At 79.1% G+C, this 206-nt stretch overlaps 1 protein-coding gene across 1 annotated transcript in view; it reads right to left on the bottom strand.

Annotated features, from left to right (window-relative positions):
- Nucleotides 1–206, bottom strand: part of HDAC7 (histone deacetylase 7) — a 30,464-nt gene that overhangs the window by 6,147 nt on the left and 24,111 nt on the right. Inside the window, exon 7 of the mRNA XM_031064524.1 lies at nt 108–202. Coding sequence (XP_030920384.1) covers nt 108–202 — 95 coding nt within the window. The remainder of the gene's footprint in view (nt 1–107; nt 203–206) is intronic.

The following is a 206-nucleotide window of genomic DNA, read 5'->3' as shown; positions in this document are numbered from 1 at the left end:
CGGTCCGCCCACCAGCGGCGGCCGCAGCTCTGCCCCTGTCCCTGGGAGCTGCCCGGGCTCCAGGCAGGCGCGGTCCCGCGTCCCCAGCGCTCCCCTCCGCGCCGTACCTGCTGCAGGACCAGCTCCTCCTGGGGCTGCCCCATCTCCTTCCCGCTGCTGCCGGGCCGGGCCCTGCTGGGCTCCGCAGCTTCGGCCGCGGCCCCCCG

The sequence above is a fragment of the Geospiza fortis genome, unplaced genomic scaffold, assembly GCF_000277835.1.
Source record: "Geospiza fortis unplaced genomic scaffold, GeoFor_1.0 scaffold676, whole genome shotgun sequence".
NCBI lineage: Eukaryota > Metazoa > Chordata > Aves > Passeriformes > Thraupidae > Geospiza > Geospiza fortis.
This window is presented reverse-complemented; position numbering and strand designations above follow the sequence as displayed.